Source organism: Ptiloglossa arizonensis, chromosome 2 (genome assembly GCF_051014685.1).
Source record: "Ptiloglossa arizonensis isolate GNS036 chromosome 2, iyPtiAriz1_principal, whole genome shotgun sequence".
Taxonomy (NCBI): Eukaryota; Metazoa; Arthropoda; class Insecta; order Hymenoptera; family Colletidae; genus Ptiloglossa; species Ptiloglossa arizonensis.
The window spans coordinates 4500130-4519352 of record NC_135049.1 but is presented as its reverse complement, the minus strand read 5'-3'; the positions used below and the strand labels follow the sequence as shown (position 1 = coordinate 4519352).

Genomic DNA, 19223 nt, shown 5'->3' with positions numbered 1-19223 from the left:
TTTTATGCTCCATGTGAAACATTATTTTACACAGGACTGATTAAAATGTTTCATCAAAGGATTAGGTATTAAGTCAAATAGTTTTGAAATAAATACATTTTAATTAACATGTCTTATTGTACATTTAAACAATGGATAACACGAATGACATAAATTATTCGATAGTAAGGAGCACCTTGAAAAACGATTATTTTTATTTTGTATTCTTCAATTATTTAATACTACTAAATTTAAAAGCTTAATGCTATGATTTGTCATGTTCTATGTCATGTTTTTCCTGTGCGTTTGTTTCTTTAACTTCTTTAACAGACCAAATTTATCTAAAAGAATAGCATCCTGAATGGACAAATGAACATATTTCCATTGCAGTAACTGATAAGTGAAACGTCAAAGTGTAATTACACTTTCACGACCTGCCCCCACTCCAATCCATTTAACTGAAACAAACATTTTTATAAAAACTTTTGTTGAAATTAACTTAATTTAATTCTAAAATATTTTAAGCCAAAATTAAAATAAATTAATAATTATAGGAACGATTTAATCTGATACTTTGTTATGAAAACATAGTATATATACATGCAAATATAGTATTACTATATCAGCAACAACAAAAGTTTTGTTTAGAATTTTTACATATTAGGTTAGTAGCATATAATAAGTATATAATATTGAGACATTTTAATTGCAAACATTGGTAAATATTTAGTGAAATATTACCTGGTATATTAAGATGTTCTTCTATTAGTTGTATATACTTTCTAGCATTAGATGGCAATTTTTCTAATGAACGTACACCTTCTGTTGTTGACTGCCAACCATTGATAGTTTCATATATTACTGTCACTTTTCCTAAATCAGAAGTACTACTTGGAAAATAATCAATTTCTTTATCATTTAACCGATATCCTACACCAATTTGGATTTTTGGAAGTGTATCTAGAATATCTAATTTTGTCAGGCATATTGATGTATACCTGAAATGAACAAAATTAAACAATCAATACTAATAATCTACAATATTTTTTAAATTTATTTATAAGTATAGACAGGCTTTAAACTTCTAATTCATCAAATATTTCTTACCCATTCACCATTGCAGTAAATTTCAAAAGGGTTAAATCTAACCAACCACAACGCCTTTTTCTATTTGTTGTAACTCCAAATTCATGTCCTCTTTTTTGTAAAAGATCACCTGTTGCATCTAACAGTTCTGTAGGAAATGGTCCATCTCCTACTCTTGTAGTATATGCTTTGACAACTCCAACAACTTCTCCAATGTATGATGGTGGAATTCCAAGTCCAGTACAAACTCCACCTATACTACAGTTCGAGCTAGTAACGTAAGGATATGTTCCAAAATCTATGTCTAACATTGCAGCATTTGCACCTTCGACTAACACTTTTTTTCCCTCACGTAATGCTTGATGCAAATACTGAACTGTTTCTTTTACTAGTGGTCGTATTCTTTCCGCATATCTGAGAACAGAATAAAGATATTGTCGTAATTAAATAAATGTCTGTAATTCGTAACAGAAATTACTTAAACAAATAAACATATACCCTATAATAACAAAGTAATAATAATAAAAAGGGTTCAAAAATTGATTGTCATAAACAATTTTAGACACAATTAATGTTTTAAAAATATCTTGCTCAGAAAAATTACCATTCATTTAAATGGAAATATGGATCTTCTATATGCAGATGCTTAGATGAAACACCAAAAGGCAACATGTCAGAAATAAAGGTGTAAAATCATATGTTTCTTTAAAATTTTTAATAATGTTTTCTACACAAATAATGTAAGAAAAATATAAAGTTTAGGTTAAAATAAGTATAAAAGGTGTTGAGACAACACTGTTTTATTAAAAGGGAGGGCACCTTGTGTACATAATTGGTTTGTAATTGAAGAGATCAAGGACATTTTAAGGTTTTTAAGACTTAATAAAAATGTTATTACTTCAATTCAATTTTATGTTCTGTTCCAAAAATATAGAAATACGCACTCTTTATACCGTTGAAGTTCTGATTTTACATCAACTTGAAGCGTGGGGAACATTTTCTGATACGATGTCACCAGCGTCTCAAATTTTTGTGAGAATTTATCAAAGTTTCCAAGAAGATCACCAATTCGAAGTCCATTTCTGGCAGCTTTACTCGAGTATGTTGGCCCAATTCCTTTCTTAGTAGTGCCAAGAGATTGAGTACCTTTTTCTAATTCTTGAAGGCCATCAACTTGTTGATGAAAATCAAAAACCATGTGTGCACGATCAGAAATTACTAATCGTTCCTGCCAATTTTTTAAGCCTTTTGCTTCATTGCTTTCCAATTCTTCAAAAAGACCCGGTAGATGTATTACCACCCCATTTCCTGAAAAATTATTCATTGTAAATGTAATGTTTTATTCATTCTAAAACATGTCACATCTGTTTTATATATATAATTTAAAATATACATCAATCACGCATTGTGAAATGAAGTATACAATTGCAGGTAAAAACGTGATCATTTTTATGTCGTTTTTATATTCTATAATACTTCAAGCAGTAATCATTGTATGTTATGAACATTAAGAGAGAAGTCATTGACAGTCTGGATAGTTTAATTGGTTAAATTAGTTTTCTCACAAGTGATAAAGTAATCCAATCAGCCAGTTCTTGTCCCTCTACATAAATATTAAAATAATTGATAGAAGTGCTTGTGTGTGAAATAAAACAAGCAAATATTACGATATTAATCAAGCATCTTTTTTTAACACTTTAATTCTCAGAAATAACAATTAATTTGAGAACATGTACTTACAAAGTAAATAAAAAATACATCATTAATATAAGTTTTAAAAAAACAATAAACAAACAAACAATATTTATATTGAAAATAAAATATTGTCATATCTTCTATTTATATACATATACATATACATTAGTATATGAGAACATATACATATACATTAGTATATGAGAACATATACATATACATATACATTAGTATATGAGAACATATACATATACATATACATATACATGTACGAATAAAAAGATACCAATCTAAATTTAGAAAAAGTAAGAATTAAAATAAATTTATCTACAATATAGTAGTGATAAGTACAGTTATTTTGTTGTGTGTATACATTTCAAAATATAAAAATGTTATGGTTCTAACAAGAAAGGAGATTAAGTCACTAGAAATACAAAATATGAAGATACAAATAAATGTATGAAAGACAATTTAAATGGTTTCAAAAATCAAACATGAAGAACATTATATTTTCTTAGTTCTCTAGTATTTTAAAATTATATCTAGGTTACTAGTATTTCTTTGTATTGATAAAACGAGTATAATCAAAAAGAACGGTTACTATAGAACGTCGTTTATGCATGTGATCCTGACATAGTGTTCTATAGTAACATGGTAGATCAGTGGGCGGATGGCGGATTCGAAATTAACGCTACAACCAGTGTAGCTGATTCAAAGCTGACGCCAGACCAGTGCAACCAGTTGAAGTTTATAGAATGTTCTAGCGACCTCGAAATCTAAATTTAAGGCGCAAAGAACATAAATGCGGGTGGATGGTTACGTCCGTTCCTAGAAAGATATCACGTGTCTGGTTATGATGAAGTTAAAGAACAGAAAGCGAGTGGGGAAACCTAGTGCCGTTCTAATGGAATTGCGGCAACGAACTTGGGCTAAATTTCATTCTGTAGATTGAGCATGAATGACTCGTATAATTCATTCATGATAGGAATGATACGAATCAATACTATCAATATCAATCTACAAATTATAATCCAATATCAAACAGCATCATAATACTTTAAAAGTATTGATACCCATTTGATGCTTAATTGATAGTATCATTAAGTTTATGTATGCACCAAAGCAGTGGACCTTTAGAGAACATAAAAATGCATTCAATGTTTTAAGAATTATATAGTTTTATAGTTTACAATTAGTTATAAAGGTTTTTTTGAGCAGCGCAGCTGTTTCATATTGATTAGATTTTGTTCTTTATTTTTAATACACTTACATTAGTAGCAATGCCTACTCTATATCACACGATATTGTGTATTGTTCAAGTATTCATTACAAAAGTATTGGTACCAAAAATTAATAACAAGTACCAGAAATTTTGATACCTTTTAATAGTTCCTTTTAAAGTACTTTGGTATCGAATTGTTTAAGCATCATTGATGTCTAATCATATCAATCACATCACTATCATTAATACTGGCATACTCATTAATACTGATACATATAAAATCTCAATCGTAATATTACGTAATTGCTCAATCGTAATATTGAGATTTAAATAGGTTTATACATTGATATTAGTAAGATGTACTTGCTGACATTGTAGTATCGTTACAATTAAAATATCAAATTATCGTTGAAATCTCAACAATATAACAATAGAGCTATTTAAGCTCAGAGCTATTTAAGCTACTTTTCTTAATCAGAGTTGTAGATTATTTGAATAAATTTTTATTCAGATAATCATTCAAATATTTTGAATTAATTTTCATGTAGTATATATAAGTGATTATTTTTCATTTTTAAAAACCAGTCCCTTAATTTTGCGTAAATTCTTTATATTAATGCTCAATGCTGTAATATTTAGTTTGTAAAAACGATGTCAACATGGTAATAAGAAAATGTAAAAAAAAATATTTTTTTCAAATAATTGTTATAAGGTTAAAAATGAAATATAAAACAAATAAAAATATATTACAATCATTAGTTTAAAAAATAGATTATTTTTGTTTACAAATTATTTTTTCAGAACTATTGTTATTATTTCTGTTGCATTTGTTTCCTCTCTTTAAATTTCAAAAATTTAACACAATTTAATGTGAAAAATTTATCATATTTTAACCTCAAAAAGTTCTTAACTCTTGGAGTTCAGACTGATTGTCGCTAATCGAAAATTAAATACATATATGTAATATACCCTATTTGATATAATTGCACAACAGGTAGCTCAATATGTGCTACTAGAAGAACTATTCTCTAGGAAAGGGGAAGGGTAGGAGAATGACTTTATTGAAAAACCTGTCGATTGTTGCCTATGCATTTCCTGAATACCAACATTTTATACACAAGTGTTGACTATCCACTTGAAATATCTCAGCAATTTTGAACATTAAGAAGAAATTAAAGTTACTGAATTTTATGGCCTCTAAAGGCACCTAAAGTAATGGTAATACCATGTACAATACTAGAACACACACCCTTTGCGCATTTGTAGATAGATGTGTAAAGGATACTTCACAATCAACACTAATTTTATTGAGTGCCTATTTTTTATAATAGAATTTATTATTCTATTGAATTTTATCATAGAAAATAGACATTCCATTAAAGAGAATGAAGTTGTCTTTGACATCTCCTTCATGCTTCTATCTGTCAAGAAATTATTGCTATGTTGTGGCTGGGCTTCAAGTTTTTGCTATTATTTAAAATAGCAGGGAATTTTAGGTGGACAATTAGTCCTCTACTCTGTATATGTACATCTGTGTTAATGTTTTGCACAGACAATTTTAATAATACGACGAGAGAACCACGAATATTCATTAGTAGTCTTAATTGTTCAAGAAAGAATAATGTGTTGTTTCTTCTAGTTGAGAAGCAAATTAAAACTAATTGTTTGAATAGAACAGTAATCATAACTGAAATAATGTTACGTAGATATATAGGTTTGAAATTTTTTTTTTCTTTTATTATGTTTGTTTTTTATTTCTACTACTGACAGTGAAACAGAAAAAAAAGTAATTACAAAATCCTATGTACCTCTGGGCTTTGGTAGAGTAGCAAAATTTTATTGTAAACCGTCGTGATCGAAAAATAATTACCTATCAGCGATGTGCATCTAGAATTGATTATTCCACTGGGCAGAAGATGGAAATGAAACTCCGCACCGTCTACTACTACAGTATGCCCGGCATTGCTTCCTCCCTGAAAAATTAAAATCTTTCTTTTTCTCCTGCGTACATAATGTTTCTGTTTGATTGGTTATTTTATATGTTTCAATGTTTTATCTTTCTTGTCCAATACAGATAAAAAAGACTACCTGATGTTATATAGATACCAATTATTTTCTAAAATTAGATATCCAAAATGGCTAATCTAAGTACGATTGTTTGAAATGTTTTCTAAAATGAAGCGTATGACTTTGTGAAAAGTATAGTTTAATGAAAGCATTCTTGCTTCTATTTTTTGTGAAAAAAAAAAAGACTTTAAAAATTGAAACTTGAATGCCATTAATTCTAGCAAACTACTTTTCTTAATAACAAGGTATGATAAATTAAACAAGGGATTATATGTGTCTTTTCGAATCCAAAATTTTGTTTAAATTATTATTTCTATTTTCTGAATCCAATTGTAAATATTAAATGTAATATATAAAAATTATAAAATTATTGATCTTGGACTAATAACAATGAAATTTCAATGCTTGATATTATTTCTTTTTTATAAAAGTAGCTGGTCAAACACTTTTAATACATTATGTATACTAACTCTTTGTTTATACTCATTGGGCAGCTCATTGATTTAAATCAGAGTTCTTGATACCCAAATACCTTTACAGTTTTTTTGAAACAACTAAAACAATTTCATTCTGGGAGTTTTGCTTTGACAACCGACATGTTAGGACATGTAAACATGTTGACAATATCACATGGCTTCCACGTATGTCATATCTAAAGAAGTGTGAGTGTTAACAAGTTCTAATGATAACAAAGCATTAGCGGTAATACTAATATCGTCACAACCTTCCTAGCTTGCATATATGTATATGTCCCAAATCAGAAATGGATCATAATCAAAATGTTCTTATGCAAATATAATAAAATATAAATACACTTCATCTAAAGATCAAGTTACTATTATCCTGCAATCCATCAATGAAATTAACATAATAAAATATACTTTAGCTGTGGGACATATAATTAAATCAAAAGCTATAAAATACATCTCACAAATATCCTACGCAAGAGTTTCTATGTATCTAGATAACAAAACATCAACCACAAATCTAACATCGAAATACAAAACAATAATAATAAATAATCAATAATGTTACCAGCCCAATGTATTATACTACTAACAAATATTCTGCCTACCATTTCAAATTCCAAAATCGACAAGATATTCAAATCTGGCGTTAAATTCTGTTAAAAAATTACTTATCTAAAAAAAAGTTTCTTTAACTTGGAATTTTTCCACTTACTTTGCTTCAAGCGACAAGTCTATATACACCTAGAAGATACAAAAAAATCCTAAATTCGTTTGTAATCATGACACTATTATATTAAAAATATTATCACTGCCTACGCAATGAAAATGAGGAGAACTATAATCTTATTCAGACTGTTCAGTTTCATCCTTTGCCATAGGTAAAGAGTCCTCTAAGCTAGAATTAAGGGTTCTCTGTGCGTTTTTTTCACATAAACATAAGCTAGATGTAAGGTTCGATCATTGTATTCTGCATGTAGTTTTAAGTTAAATTTAAAGTTTTGTTTTACAATTCGCGAGGTTTTCTTAATATTCCAGGCGTTGGAATATTCCGTTCTTGAAACATCGAGCAACTTATTGGGTTGTTCGGAAAATCATTTCGTTTTCCAAAATGGAGAATATATAATTTAATAAAATGTTTATACACTCTAAAAAAGTCGTATTTCATTTTCACCAAAAAAAACGAAATGACTTTTCGAACAACCTAATACTTTAAATGTAACGCTTGAAACGTTTTGTCCTTAATGCCTCGACACCTCGAGAATAGTTCCCAGAAAAACCCTCGCTTAACTTGAAGGAAAGACCCTTCTTGTCAGGGTTGATTTGAAAGAAATCGGCATTGCCGGTCGTTGGCTCCGCCGTTTTGCGAAGTAAACACACTCGCGAGTCGATTTATGTACGTACACAGATTCGCACATGTATTCGTTCAGCCTGAATCCGCGACTGTTGGATCACGCAACGGAGACATCGTGTGATCCCAGAAGCGTTGCCCAATTATAGATCGATATTTCCCTTTTCCGCGGCGACGAGCAATAATAATCATACAATTTTGAGAAGTAGCAATCTACGGAACATAACCAGTCGCCAAGTCGCCCGTAGAGTCTCTAGAACACTGAACAAACAGTTTCACCACCGTGAGGAACATTTCTTGCCATTCGTCCCGCGTACTTTCATGTTTTCGCACTTGGTTTGTGCACTGATCCGTGCTGTTCTGCGTAGCAGCTGGCTACTCTTTGTTTTCAATAGTTAATCAATTTTGTACTTGGGAGAATCTAAAATAGTTGTTCATCAATATCACGGGTTTATACAGTTGAAAAGCTCAACTGTGCGCACCAATCCAAGACTAAACGGAACTAACAAGGGACATCACTTAAGGGGGGACATTACCGTGACGAGTTAAAAACATCAAAAATTTTTTTCTTATTTTGATCCGATACAACTATTAAGATCAGTTTTTTACCGTGTACAAGACTTTGAAATGCTTTGTAAAAAAACATAAGATTGCAAATGTAAAGCTTGTAAATCTTCCAATAAATTATGTGTATAATGTTGAAAAAATCTGACGGTGATACAATGCAACCTTAAGATTACAGATTCATGTGACTTTTTATGATCACCACGCCTTGAAAACCGACTGCGTATGACTATAAGATTTTACAATGGTTTAATCACGTGCATAAATCTAAATACTAGGAGCTAGAATACTTTGTTATAAATCAATTTATAAATAGTAATTCTAATTTTTATTACAAATGCCCACTATTCATTATTTATAACCATTTGTTACGAGTGAGACACTGAGGATAAATTTGTTTGTACGAGATAATTTATAAATGGCATCCAATAACAGATAATGCTGCGAGTTAACTCGTTCTTGGAAGTCAATGTGTTAATAGATACTGATACAATCAAGAGGGAATAGACAAGGCCAAACAAGAGAGGAAAATTATTAGCATTAGATGTAACCAATATGGATATCAGAGCTAAACATCGATATAATGTTAAATACGGAAAAGTGAAACTTCATAATATCATAGAATGAAGACTAAGGAAATACTGGAGCACCCGCTCGCATCTATTATAACAGTTTTAATTATTGAAAAACAATACGAGCACACGATGAATAAAACGAAGATCTGAGAAACACAGTGGAATTAAAAACACAAGTTCCATACATTTGGAACATTTTTGACCTAAAGATTTCGAGTGCATAGTCAAACGGAAGAACGCTTTAAAGTTGAAGTTGTAACAATGTGACTTTTTTAAAGGTTTCGTAATTTTCCATTAATTAATTGTTTTCTCATTTTTTTATATTTATAGAAATATACAACGTCGCTAAGGACAACGCAATATTGCTGAAAGAATGTTGCGACTGTGGTATTACGTAGTTTTTATTGTGCATAATTTGTAATATTGTCTTGGATGTAAGGCTCATAAACAATCAAACTTAAGCTGATTTCGTGACACTGATTGGAACATCGTGACGACGCAACATTCAGTTTTACGATGACAAATGTAATATTGACTATAATGACGATAAAAGTCGTGACTCATTGTCGCGTGAACACGCAACTTCACTCTGTCAGTGGTTGCATGTTGTACTGCGACCCAGTCAGTGCAAATAGTAATGGAATCAAGTATATCGCAACCAATATTTGTTCCTACAAGTATTATTTCAATGAAATACACCTTATAAATTAACAATGAATTCACTAATATGTGTTAATGCATGTGATATTTGACCTTAAATAATAAATGCAATAAATGTAAATGTAAAAGTACAATTTTTAAATACTTATTAATAGATACATAGGTAAATTATTATTATTATATTAAAGCCAAATAGACATCCAAAAAATTGTAAAATATTGAGAATACTTCGTTACAAGCGAGCAAGACAATAAGAGTTAGGTAGAAAGTGGGGGATTTTCTCTCCTGAAACATCTTCCCCTAACCACATCGACTGTTTACCTAACTTCAATAAATGAGGCAAAATGCGGAAACAATGAGCGAATAATTCCTCGTTGAAAGATGATAGAAAATGTGAACTGTATTAGGAGAGTAAGAAGGAATGTTAATGCATTTGATGAATAAATCTAAAAAAATAAGTAGAAAATATACGTATACAAAAGGAGGAACTGGTAGGATAGTAAGGTGCAATAAAGAAGGCAAAATGATTAAGAAAGAAATCATAATTTTGCCGAAGAAGACCGCAGGCCGGAGACGGGAGCAGAAGCGTGCTTGGGAGGGCAATGTTAGGACTTGCGCCCCGTATTCCCGCCCTTGTGTCACCCGGAAGATGGGTGAATTCGCTATGAGAGGAAGGAGGGGCCAATGCTCCCCCAAAAGCGGACATAAGATAAATGTTGCGCCGACAGCACGGGGCGCTTTGGATCTCCGTGCCGTTGGGCGTGACTGTGGGGGCCGTGGGCGGTCGTGAGACTGGGACTCACGGCCGCCCTTTGTGCGGTCTCCTATGAAAAGTGGTGGTGAGGGTAGTGTGGCCTTGCCTCGTCGCCGGGCGTTAAGAGTTGAGGAAAGTGGGAGAATGTGAGTGGGCGGAGCGATCGCACTGTACGGGGGAACACCGGAAGTTTTGATGTTTTTAATTCCCGGTGCCCTTTCGAGAACGTTCGAGGATGGCCACTGTGGTGAGTTTTAGTGGGAAGGTCCCGCACCCAGTGTTGCCGAGTGCGGGGAATCCCACACTTCTTCCAGCCCCACAAGTTGGGTCGGGAGAATCTTTCAAAGATTTCCTCCACGTAAAAAAAAGATAACGACAGCGACGACAATCAGTTAATCCTTGCACAAAAATCTTTTCCACTGTTGTGTTCTAGTTTTCTATTTTTCCATATATTAACGGGTCAGAGTCCTACGTCCTTAAAGTAGATTTTAGATTATAGAATTTCATTGATTTTGATATTTTTATTAATATAAATGAAAAGCACAGTGTGATGAATTTTAGCGTATATTATATAATTTTACTTAAAATATTTGAAAATAAACATGCTTAATGCATGTTTTTTTGTAGATTCAAGATACAGTAATTAAAATTCCGTAAATAAAAAATTACTTTGAAATGTTGCAATAAAACTTCAAAACTGTAATACAGATAATCAACGTTATGCATTTTATATCTAATCATGTAGTTAAAAAATTGCTAGAGAATAATAAAGTGAGTACCAAGGACATAAGCACGTATAGACACAAAACACTCTTGTGTTCCTAATGTGCAAATCAAATCAAATAATTATAGTAGAAAAACTGGTTCCATTGCATTTAGCTTACATTACAAGTTTTATCGAGGATACGATTCAATAAATTATTTTCATGGTGCTTTCGTTATTTTAATTTATAAAGTTAGTGTAATAACGGCATATAACTGTTTATATAATTGCATTTATTTGACATGACAAAGCAAAGTCATTAATTGACTCTCATACTTATAAGTTTTAAGAAACACACACACACACACACAAACGCGCGCGCGCGCGCGCGCGTTTAATTTGCATCTATGTTTATATATACTTCCAATTTTAAAATATTTTATTATTATATTGTAATATAAAATTTTAAAAGGAACTACACTTCAAGTAATCAAAATCCAAATTAACTGCCAGTTCTAATGCTCTTAAGGCCAATAAATATATTTATGTGAATGAAATTCAATAATATATAGTGCAAAAGTAGAAATGTTGCTTGTTTATAGTGGATGGAACTAGAATGTAATAGAAATTCAATTTTTTACAACAAGAAATATCTTAAACGAAATCAGTCTTCACAACTAATTTTTCAGAAGTTCTGTTAATAGTTTTAGATATTGTTTGAAAATCGTACCTAAGATTTGTATTCAAATAATACAAATTCTTATAAGTTACTTAGTGTGTACTATGAACCACGAGACAATGAAACGAATCCAAACAAAACCACGTGATTGCGGCAGGACCATTTTAGCGGAAGGCTATTCTCTGAATAGATATAAATACAATAGAGTTACGTCGTACTTACGATACATGCCTGACTGAAGCGTCATGGCAACATAATGAACCAATGAAATTTTAGTCATGTGATAAGCTTTATTTACACCGAACTTTACCTTCTTATGAAACGTACTAGCAAATTGACAGGATACTATGACTTCAACGAATATAATAATAGACTAAAAGGTACAGTATTACATTACCGACCTTATCGAATTTTTCCCGCGATGACTGAACTAGAGTCATTCCAATTACTTTTTGTTTACTCAGCATGAATGCCCATTGAATTGAGCTGCCAGTAGCTGCAGGAGTGAGTAAACAGAGCATATTGTTGTTACATGATGTAACATATTAAACTTCTAAATCCGTGAAATCACTAATAAGATACACACTATGATTTGTCTAAATTAACACATTAACTGCACGTCATGCATATATGTATGACACCAATGATCAGTTACTGTGACCACATATTTTAAGGTATGATAATTAAATATGCATAACACTATATAAAAATCCAATAGGTGTTGAAAGTTTGATTTCCATAGCAAGTTTTAGTCAAAGTAAAGGTATTGGATCAAAAGTACGCATAAGGAAAATACTTAGAGTGGTGCTTAAAAAAACTTTTTTAATATCTATGAACTCAACAATCAATGTGTTTAAGATGAACCAGATATAATTGTAAGAATAACACACAGTTGATTGAAACATTTTTAAACAAAAAGCTAGGAGTGTCATTTGAACACTCTTTGCACTATTACATAAGAAACATTTTCTCAAAAACATATCGAAGTATTGCACTTAGTTAAAGAAAACATTTTTCTAATGTAATTAACCCCTTGATTATCCCACCATTTCAAATTTCAGTCAGAAGCTTTGCTCCAAATTTTAAAAACCCATGATTCTTTTTTAATAAAACATTAGTGTATATAGGCATACAGTTTGACCATGCGTCAAATTAGTAAATGAAAACATAAGTATATTTTTTAAAACAAAATAGAAGTTATAATTGAAAGATATAAAAGTTACTTTATTATTGAAGAACTACAAATAATGTAGCAATAATATACCTATATTTATTAAACTTTATTAAAGTAACACTCGCTTTCCTTTTTCAGTAATTTATTACAATAATAAACATGTGTAATGAAATGACTTTAAAAAATAGTATTTGTGAGTAGTATTTGTTCATTTAAAAGTAGCATTTTTTTTTCATTTTCTAATACCATCAAACATATCGGGTACATTTCAGGTTCTAATGTTTGGTGACTTATACAAAGTATTTTGGTATTTTGTTTATTCTCTAATAAACAAATTTAAATGTAATTAATTAATATCAATTTTAGTGTATAATCTTTTATATATGTAAACAATATATTGCAATGAAGATACAAAACAAAGTATGTATACAATATGTATATATTAACAAAGGTTTATATATATACATATATATAAACAGTATTATAGATTATTTTATATAAATAAAAGTATATTTATATACTTTTCCAAAATATTAAAATAAATATAATCCAATGTTTTCAAGTGTTTGTAGATTTTATTGATGAACTAAATTATACGTTTCCATATGAATGGTATATTTAACCCTCTTAATTTTAAATCATTTTGGTTTATGTGTATGAAAACAATCAACATGTATGATGCAAATATGCATACTGATATAAAAATTCACAGAAAATTGTTTTTAAAGTACCTTAATGAAACAAAAGTGAGCTTATTTAAAATAAATTATAGATTTTGAATTAAGTAGAATACTCTACTTCATACTTGTCATAAAATTATACAATTTATTACATTGTTATAAAAGTTTATTTGAAATCAGAGTTAATTGCACAGTAAATACATATTAATTCATTCAAAATATATGACTGAAGGTTAAAGTCATTATAAGTTTTTAAGATGTATAACAAATTGTATGTGTAAATTTAAGAAAGTTAAATTTATATTAAAAAGAAGAATATTTTCTAGTTTATAAATCTAAAATATAATATACATTTAAGAATTCAAAATATATTTTATTAACAGTGTATTGCAGTAAAGAGTTGATGAATTTCAGTTTCAATTACAATAATTGTTATATAAGATAACAATATATATTTTTAAGTATGTTATACATAATAATGTGTATCGTATTCATTGACATTATTGATACAAAATGAAGTATGTTCTCAAATGCTACTCAATATGCTACTTCAACGTACTATGTTTTTAAATAATAATTATAAAACATTTTACAAATAATAAAAATATGTATTTAAGAAATGGTAATAGAAATAAGAAGTGAAAAATGTATATATGTACATAAACTTTTATAAAAAGTACATTATAGAATAAAATATGTAATTTTTGTGAAAAAATAAGTACATGATAAAATAATTCACATTAATACATCAGAAATAAGAAATGTATTAATTTAAAAATTACATCTTATCCTAATATCGTCATAATAAAATTAAAATTGTCAAGAGATTAAAGTAATAGAAATACGAAGTTTTAATTCACACATGCAAAATAAAATATGATAATAAAAGAAAATATAATAAAAATTGGATAACTACAAAACAAAAACACTGAAGGGGAGTGTTTTTTTAACACATTACGAAGCTCGATAATCGAACAATTATAATCCGAACTCGAATATCGATGAAATACGTACTTAATACTAATACATCGATAAAACTTTTTTTATTTATGTCTTTTTTTTAATGAAACTTTGATCAATGCATTTTTGAATTTTTTTTTAAATGAATTCAAATATGATAGAAATTGATGAATTTTAAATTGTAATATGTAATATAAACGATATTTAATGAATTATTAATTAAGTAAATATAATCCAAATACTAATACGATTGATTCCAATTAATCAGAAAACTCTCACAAATCACTGATAGATGTTTCATTCAAAAAGAACTAAAAATACAACAATTTTATTACTGCTTTGTATTGTTTCACTAATTTTTTTTTTTTTCGTCTCAAGTCTCGTATCTCTTTCTCTTTCACTTGTCTTTTTCTAAGTTCGATACAAATAAAAGCGAACTTTGAAGGACAGTTTGAGCTGTATCGGGTCTAAAAATCAACACCTCCATTAGATAACTGTCTGGCTTAGATCCCGATTTTCATAATTTTCATGAAGTTATTCAACTTTTACTGTATTTGAATAATCACGTGACAAAAAGGGAAGAGAGAAAATGCTTTTACAATTTGAGAAAAGATGACAAAGAATGTGCAAAAATGTTTTAACGTATTTAATATCAAAATAATGTGGTTTCATGAAATAACTACCCAATCAGAAAAAATAAGTTTTAATTAAAAAAGGGTAGACACGTAAATTTCTATTGAAAAAAGGCAGACGACGATGAAAAAGATGGCGGACTCACCTGACACCTGCAGACGACGTCAGCATCCATCGCAAGCATATCAACGACCTTGCCTTTACCCTCGTCACCCCATTGTGCTCCAAGAACGACAGTAACTTTAGTTGAAACACTTGATAAACGTTGTTTTTTTCTCGGCGAAGCTAGGACACCGTCCCCATTTGCTTGTTGGACGGAACGCTGCATCTTCGAATACGAAGTTCGTAAATTTTCGAGCAATTGAACAAACTGCGCGCGCACATACAAATCGAAATTCACCGCGCGGCTGCTCAAACACAGACTGCTCGAATGACTCAACTATCTTGCTTATATTTCTTGGTCGAATGAAAGGACATCTAGTAGAGAAACAGTAAAGATTACGGAAATGAATATTACATAGGTTCATGAAAGATCATAGTATAATATAAATTTGAATATTAGAATTATAGGTTTGTTATTTATTAAAATACGTTAAGTACAAAAGTGTTTTTGATATCAAGTAAATCTTCATTTTTTATATAAAATTATTTCTTCATTAATAAAATAATATTATTATACCGGTATTATTAAAAATATAAAAAATTAACTATTGTATTAATTTATCAAGCGCGGATTCAAATTTGTCTATTTTGATATATATGTGCGTTTATGAATAGGAATTTGCTTAACACAAGGAATATATGAATATAATGCTTAATTATGAACAATGGTTCTAAAAATGTTCACTGTAACTAGCTAAATTGTATATAATAAGTAAATATTATGTATAATATCTACAGAGTATTTACTAATTGTAAGGGCACTATTTTGTTTTATCACCATTTTTCATTATAGCCATTATTATTATTTGTAGTGTGACGTGACTGTTATTTAGCTTGGCTACTAATTCATTATGGAGCATTTAACGCTTTAACAATGTCTTTTAGTTATTAAAACATTTTATGAAAATAGATTCTTAATAGTGAATATTCAAAAGAAATTGTGTAATTGTTTGGATGTGCATTGTGTGCTTTCAGTGAAGCAAATTTGGTCCTTGATAATAAATTTCAAAACTGTTTACACAGCACGATGCACAGAGCCTGATAGAACTTGAACATCAGTGTGCAAGAAAACATTGATAAAATAGGTTTTTATAGATCAAGAAATTCAAGGTTGATTTATAAATGACCCCTTTATGCCTATAAAGTGATTGTTTAGTATACAATTTGGATCAGGAGTGTCACTGGACCATTTTCGTTTTAAGGTGATTATGCAAATTTTATTACTGTCAATATTGAATAATACTGCATAATGCTAGCAAATTTGTTTTTGCTTGAAATTTATCAACAGAGTCTACAACACATACAATTTCAATAGGAAAATACAACATACTATACAATATGTATAATTATGTGAATTTCAAAAAATATATTTTCAAACAGTTTAATATCAAAATCTGATGATGTTATCTAGCCTTTGTTGTTTGTCTTTGGAGCTATTCAAAGGAAAGAGTAGTCTATACTAACAAGTCAATAATTTAATAGCTTAAACAAAACATTTGTGAGTAAATTAAACAATTTACTCATAGAACATGCTCAGATGTGATGAAAAATGTAATCAAAAGAACCCGTATTTACAATACAGCTAGAAGTAATCAATTAGCCGATATAATTTTTCATAAATAATATCATTAACTTAATAAACAGTTTAAAAAAAAAAAGATAAATTTTAAGAATTTTATTTAAAACTAAAAGCATTACAAATTAAAGTTTGAACAAAATTATTTATTCAGACAATTTTTATTACATAACATTAATACACTTTGAATTATTTAAGCTAGTCTTGCATTTAATTTTTCTTTATTCGTTTAATTTATTTCCATTAAATGTTAACTCTACATCAACTCAAGTTGTAATGTACAAATTATTTTAGATGTTTTTACAGTATAATAAAGATTAAAAAAATATTTAAATTCTATAGTTATAAAAATCAATTTTTGTAACCTATAGCAAACATATATTATTAATACGAAAATATATTAACTTATTGAAGAAAATATTTGTTGATATTTTATATTAGCATGGAACTCACGTCGCTGCCTAGCACGTCGATTTTGAAACCAAATTTTTACCTGAAACAAAAAAAAAACATGATAATGTTTCATACTACATGAAAATTATGTACATTTAAAAATCTTTTTTCAACAGTTGCTTCTAATGTGTATTTAGAATCCTATTTTTTTTTTTTTAATTTTCACAGTTTTTATTTGATTCATTAATATAGATCAAATGAATTTAGAATTTAACTAAATTATAGGTATAAAGTTATAAATTTAATTATAGTTAATAACACATATGTATCCTTTAAGATGAATATTTGAATTGTAACAATTAAATTATAATTCAACATTCCAAATACTTATCTTACTAATACTTATTATACTTATCTTACTAATACGATTTTCTCGCTTCAGTTGTTGCGCACTTGTATGCGGATCGTAAGAACTGCACTTAAAACATTAACTGCAATATGCTTCGTGCAATAACTTATTCATTTGAAACAATAATTTCAATGGATGTTTTCAATGACAAGAATCGTAACGTAAACAAAATTTTCTGTTCACATATTGATGTAAATTTTTCGAGATTGAATAATCGAAACAATATGGTATATAAGGACGTTATATATATAGTCAACACATTGTACGTATTTAGTTGAAATCACTTTGCTATTACCTATAATACTGCAATAATGTAAAATGTATAGTTCCATTTTAAAATTTCATTTTTAAATGTTGAAATATTTAGGATCGTCACGATAAATAGGGCATCTTGTATACAGGATCTAAAAATTAGATTAGTCCGTAGTTCTTTTCTAAGCGAAAATAGACAAAATTTATAAAGAGAAGAATTGCACAGTTTAGATCCATTTTTATACGATCGAATAATTTAGAAAAATATAATTGCCCATTTTCCTTAAATGGAACCATATATGTTTACCGAGAAATCAATATTTTATAAAGTATTCTGTATTTTATATCAGATAAATGTATTGAAAAATATGTACCAGCATTACGTCCCAAGCATATTCGAAAATATTCTTAACACAAATCGATTAAATTTTCTATGATATAGGACCATTCTATGAACCGTTCATACAAAGTTGTTAAAAATGAAATAAAAATTTGTGAAATATTGAAAATACCTTTTTTGGTGATAATTTTAAAGCAACAGAAATATCCAATACGTCATTTCTTAAAAGATAAGCACTGTTACGGAATTTTTGTTCAAGAAAATCGAGTTGAAATGTTGAAAATGGTATTCGAGGATGAAGACTGGCCTTTCTTGTATTTTTACCAACTGTCGATTTTCTATGAATTTTCGGAGGTTTGTATCTTGTAAATTGGAGCCACTCTAACTTTGTACTTTGTATTACATTTAGTCTTTCTGTTTCGCCTTTGAAAAATTCTTCCGACTTTTTATTTAAATTATCTTTTAACCGTTTAGATTGATTTCCTAATAGTTCATCCTTATGATATTCATTTGAATGCTTAATTTGATCGTTATTAAACGTTTTACTTTGGTCTTTTTTCAATTCCTTTTTTTTATTTTTTTCAAATTTTCTTGAATCTCTTTTCAAATTTCTTCCAGAATCTTCTCTCTGCTGTACATTTATTTTAGGGTTCTTCCAACAATTGTTTTTATTGATATCTCTGTTATTTGCATTAAATTCTTCAACTTGAAACTTTTTTAAATTCATTTTGTGTTCTTTTTCAATTCCTTCGATTGTGATTGTCCCATTTGTTTCATTTAAATTGAAATTTTCTTGTGTTAAAAATCCTGATATCTTTTCATCCATTTGATTATGTTCAAAT

At 29.0% G+C, this 19223-nt stretch overlaps 2 protein-coding genes and 1 long non-coding RNA gene across 4 annotated transcripts; all 3 read right to left on the bottom strand.

The window, feature by feature from the left end:
- Nucleotides 1–78: 78 nt before the first annotated feature.
- Adss (adenylosuccinate synthetase) lies at nucleotides 79–15680 on the bottom strand. Its single transcript, XM_076304507.1, has 6 exons — nucleotides 15395–15680; nucleotides 5853–5955; nucleotides 2010–2373; nucleotides 1087–1479; nucleotides 721–977; nucleotides 79–437 (listed from the first exon to the last, which is right to left on the bottom strand). The coding sequence occupies exons 1-6, from the start codon at nucleotides 15575–15577 to the stop codon at nucleotides 388–390; spliced, it is 1350 nt and encodes a 449-aa protein (XP_076160622.1). The 5' UTR covers nucleotides 15578–15680; the 3' UTR covers nucleotides 79–387.
- LOC143143286 (uncharacterized) lies at nucleotides 6408–8718 on the bottom strand. The gene is made up of 3 exons (XR_012991076.1): nucleotides 7728–8718; nucleotides 7232–7260; nucleotides 6408–6701 (listed from the first exon to the last, which is right to left on the bottom strand). It is a non-coding gene; the product is annotated as an uncharacterized LOC143143286 (long non-coding RNA).
- Nucleotides 15591–19221, bottom strand: LOC143143362 (uncharacterized). Of its 2 annotated transcripts, none has more exons than XM_076304509.1 (3): nucleotides 18554–19221; nucleotides 17441–17480; nucleotides 15591–15726 (listed from the first exon to the last, which is right to left on the bottom strand). In XM_076304509.1, the coding sequence occupies exons 1-3, from the start codon at nucleotides 19205–19207 to the stop codon at nucleotides 15698–15700; spliced, it is 723 nt and encodes a 240-aa protein (XP_076160624.1). In that variant the 5' UTR covers nucleotides 19208–19221; the 3' UTR covers nucleotides 15591–15697. The 2 variants fall into 2 exon arrangements, with proteins under 2 accessions (XP_076160624.1, XP_076160623.1); XM_076304508.1 differs by having other exon boundaries at nucleotides 15636–15726; nucleotides 17393–17480.
- Nucleotides 19222–19223: the final 2 nt, after the last annotated feature.